General features: G+C 32.9%; 1 protein-coding gene and 1 long non-coding RNA gene across 2 annotated transcripts; both read left to right on the top strand.

Annotated features, from left to right (window-relative positions):
* The first annotated feature begins 627 nt into the window (after window positions 1-627).
* Window positions 628-1,039, top strand: LOC145068691 (uncharacterized). The gene is made up of 3 exons (XR_013689072.1): window positions 628-688; window positions 787-861; window positions 945-1,039. It is a non-coding gene; the product is annotated as an uncharacterized LOC145068691 (long non-coding RNA).
* A 353-nt stretch (window positions 1,040-1,392) lies between these two features.
* On the top strand, window positions 1,393-2,827 carry LOC145055160 (UDP-URONIC ACID TRANSPORTER 1-like). The gene is made up of 5 exons (XM_079003460.1): window positions 1,393-1,440; window positions 1,540-1,560; window positions 2,042-2,166; window positions 2,286-2,514; window positions 2,642-2,827. The coding sequence occupies exons 1-5, from the start codon at window positions 1,393-1,395 to the stop codon at window positions 2,825-2,827; spliced, it is 609 nt and encodes a 202-aa protein (XP_078859586.1).
* Window positions 2,828-3,545: the final 718 nt, after the last annotated feature.

The raw sequence follows: 3,545 nt of genomic DNA, 5'->3' as shown, positions 1-3,545 counted from the left end.
TATGTTATAATAAACAAAAAAACACAATGCTATAATTTGGTAGTTTTTTTTTGTCTGAGAAATGTTGTAATAGAAAGAAATGAAAATCAAGTTTGCTACAATAAAGAAATAAATGAAAGTAAAAGTATATTTTATCTCCAATTTTTCAGAATATTTCTATCAAATTGAAAGCTACAAAAAAACTATTTTTCATTATAAATTTTGGTCATTTGGTGTGGAAAAACGTGAGGGCATTTTAGTCATTTTGCAATTGATGTTTCAGGGGTGATGATGGAGTATTAAGGTTGGGGATCCGAAGAGCGATACAAGCAACGGTGTCATCTTGGCAACAACTCATGTTGTTCTTGGACAATTCAAAACATGTGTGATCCTTTTAGGAGGTTTCATTATGTTTGGGTCAAACCCATCTTGGCAACAGCCCCATCTTGGCAAGCAGCAAAAACAAAGGTTGGAAAGTCTAATGGTTATGGATCAAAACCAGGAAGCAGAGTTGGATCTTCGGTATGATATATATAGCTTTTATTCTTTATTCATTCTGATTTATAAAAATAGATAGCAGATTTATTGTTTTGATTTTGTGTTTAAGAGAGGGGTACCAACAAAGGGCTCAAAACCAGAGCCTCTAACGTCTGTTCAAGATATTAACATACAATCACAAGCATTGCTAAATGTCAAAGACTCTAATAAGGTATTTGGATATAGATTTTATGCCATTTGGAAATTTAAGAAGGATCAAACATACTTTAGTTATAATTATAATAGTAATAATATATAATCTACTTGCAGGATGAAAGAGAGAGAATTGTGGTTCGTATGTTTAAATTTGAAGAGTTACGATTGGAGCAGATTCAGGATCTTGAGGTTGCTAATTTGATATCTATATAATGACATTGTTTTGGTTGTCGTTAAGATTCTCAAAAAAGTAATTAAATTTGTTGAAACAGAATGATCTGATGAAGTGCTTCAGGGAAGATTTGCACAGGCGGCTTTTGAGCACAGACTTCAAAAAACAAGTTGATGGAATCGAGATGCTTCAGAAGGTATGTTTTCCATTCTTTTTTTATTTTATTTTCTAAGTTAAAACTGACTATGTGGGCCCAATTTTTGATTTCACTCATCTAACTTATTCAGGCACTTCCAGCAATTGCCAATGAAATGATTGAAGTCCTAGATATATTGTTGAAGGGGTTTGTTTTGCGATTCTATGAATCCAACACATCTTGCCTACTCAAGGTGAACTTATTATTATTAAAGTTTAGTTGGTTTATTATGTAGTAAACTTATGTAGTATATATATATATATATATATATATATATATATATATATATATATATATATATATATATATATATATATATATTTGAAATTAAAGCACGAATGAAAACTAAAGCATGAATGAAGCTGAAGCTTCCATCTTTCTTCCTTGTTTGGTTGAGAAGGTTAATACAGACCCTAGATGTGCTTAAACTATACAGATGTATCATGTATTGTGTTTTACATAGAAAACTTATGTACTAACTGTACTTTGGTGCATGCAGACTGGTTATAATATTGAGAAAGTAAGAGAAAAGTTGAGGGAACTAATGAAGTAGATCATACAAAGTTAGTCGGCTGCTAAAACTTTCCCATATATTTTAGAAGGTCTGTGCTCTAGAAACAATAGGACAAAAATCGAGTGTACTGATCTTGTTTGTTTTTTGCTTGATAATCATTACACTGAGGTAGTCCATTTAATTAATGTGTCACACTCACACCTTGTAGGCTTATAGCTGCTGAAGCTTACTCATGCTTTCCATGATTATGGGTGCAGATAAGTGGGCTTTTCATTAAAGCTCATTTTCATATTTTTATTGAAAAACATATCAACCCATTCCTATGAATGCAATTGGTATCTTAATCAACATAGTATATAAAAGCTTCCATCTATAACAACTTATACTTTATCTACGTTACTGTAGTAAGTAAAAAAGAAACAACAAATTACACATTCCCATGGAGAGTAATGTTGAGATTTTGTTTAAGTGAGGCAAAAATAATAAGTCAAATTGTTTGTTATTACTGGGTGAACCAAGTTTTCAGCTGTATGGATTTATCATGTGCATAAGTGCAACAGCTGCTAGGGCCTTCAAGTCTGTTCTTCAGGGTATCCTACTTTCTTTAGAGGGGTAAATAAATTAACTTCTACTTTCTACTAAGGGTATATATATGTAAATTTGTTCTTCACTTCAAGTATGTCAATGGAGCCAAGTATGTGAATGTACATTTAATGATTTTATTATTGCAGGGAGAAGTTAAATTCAATGAACCTTTTGCTTTATATGTCCCCAATGGTTGTTGTGTTTTTATTTCCAACATCACTTATAATGGAGCCAGATGTGTTAGATGCCACCATTACTCTTGGGTTAAAGCATAGATTCATGTGGCTACTGCTTTCTGTGAATTCAACCATGGCTTATGTTGCTAGCTTGACCGATTTTTTGGTCACCAAGCACACAAGTGCTCTAACTCTACAGGTTACTTGTTTCTTCTTGCTCTCTGTTTTGACTTCTAAGTTCAAACTTAGTACATTACATATTCATGGATCGAGCTTGTGAATTTAGCCATGATTCTTTCTTTTTTATACTGCAAATTAAGCTGAAGTATTGTATATGGTATGGTCGGAATGCTAAAGGTGTTGTAGTGGTTGTTATCTTAATACTCATTTTCCGTAATCCGGTTACCCCTTTACGTATAGCTGGATACTCCTTGACTGTTATGGGTGTGATTGCTTATGGAGAAGCCAAAAGGAGATACAAATTAAAACAATGTTTGCAATTTAGTCAGTAGAGTAGAGCTTATGACAGAATTTGATCTAGCTCTGTTTATTATTGGGAAGAGTTAGATGACAATCATAGTGTCCCCATTCTTATATATAATTACATTAGATGCCAATCATAGTCTTCATTTTGTGGAGGAGTGAATACTGAGTAGTGAAGCTGATATGTGAATGAAGCCCAAAGGAGCATGCTAGATGAAAATTTTAAGTGGAAGGTAAAAAAAATAAAGACTATTTGGGGAATAGGAGTAATTTATCTATATGTTGTTATTAATTCCCTAATTTTTTTATAGTTTTGAGAAATGGAGAAAAGAAAGGAGGGGAAGCCAGGTGAAACAACAGCTGCTTTAAGGCGTTCTGTTAGGGAAAATGGGTAAACATCCTCTTTTTCTAACACCAAGATAAATAACCATTTTTATTGCTTTTATTTATTAGGTTATATATATTTTGTTGTGCAGTTCTGATGTTGCTGAGCAAAGTGGTGAAGTCACACAATCCATGTTTGGACCATTTTTTAGCAGGTAGTGTTGGCCTTGTGTTATGATTTATTTTTAAATTTTTTTCATGTTCTGTGTTACTTAATATTTTTCCTGAGGTGCTTAATTTTGGGGTTTAGAGAAATGTATGTTCCTCAAGAACCTCAAATGGAAAGACATCCACTTGCACGGTCATCTTGTGGTGTAGTTGGCCCTACAGACTGGAATGAAGCTTTAGATATCATTCGATACG

Source organism: Lactuca serriola, chromosome 1 (assembly GCF_051521515.1).
Source record: "Lactuca serriola cultivar US96UC23 chromosome 1, Lser_US96UC23_V15, whole genome shotgun sequence".
Lineage (NCBI taxonomy): Eukaryota > Viridiplantae > Streptophyta > Magnoliopsida > Asterales > Asteraceae > Lactuca > Lactuca serriola.
The sequence above is the reverse complement of the archived record's forward strand: the minus strand, read 5'-3'. Positions and strand labels throughout refer to the sequence as shown.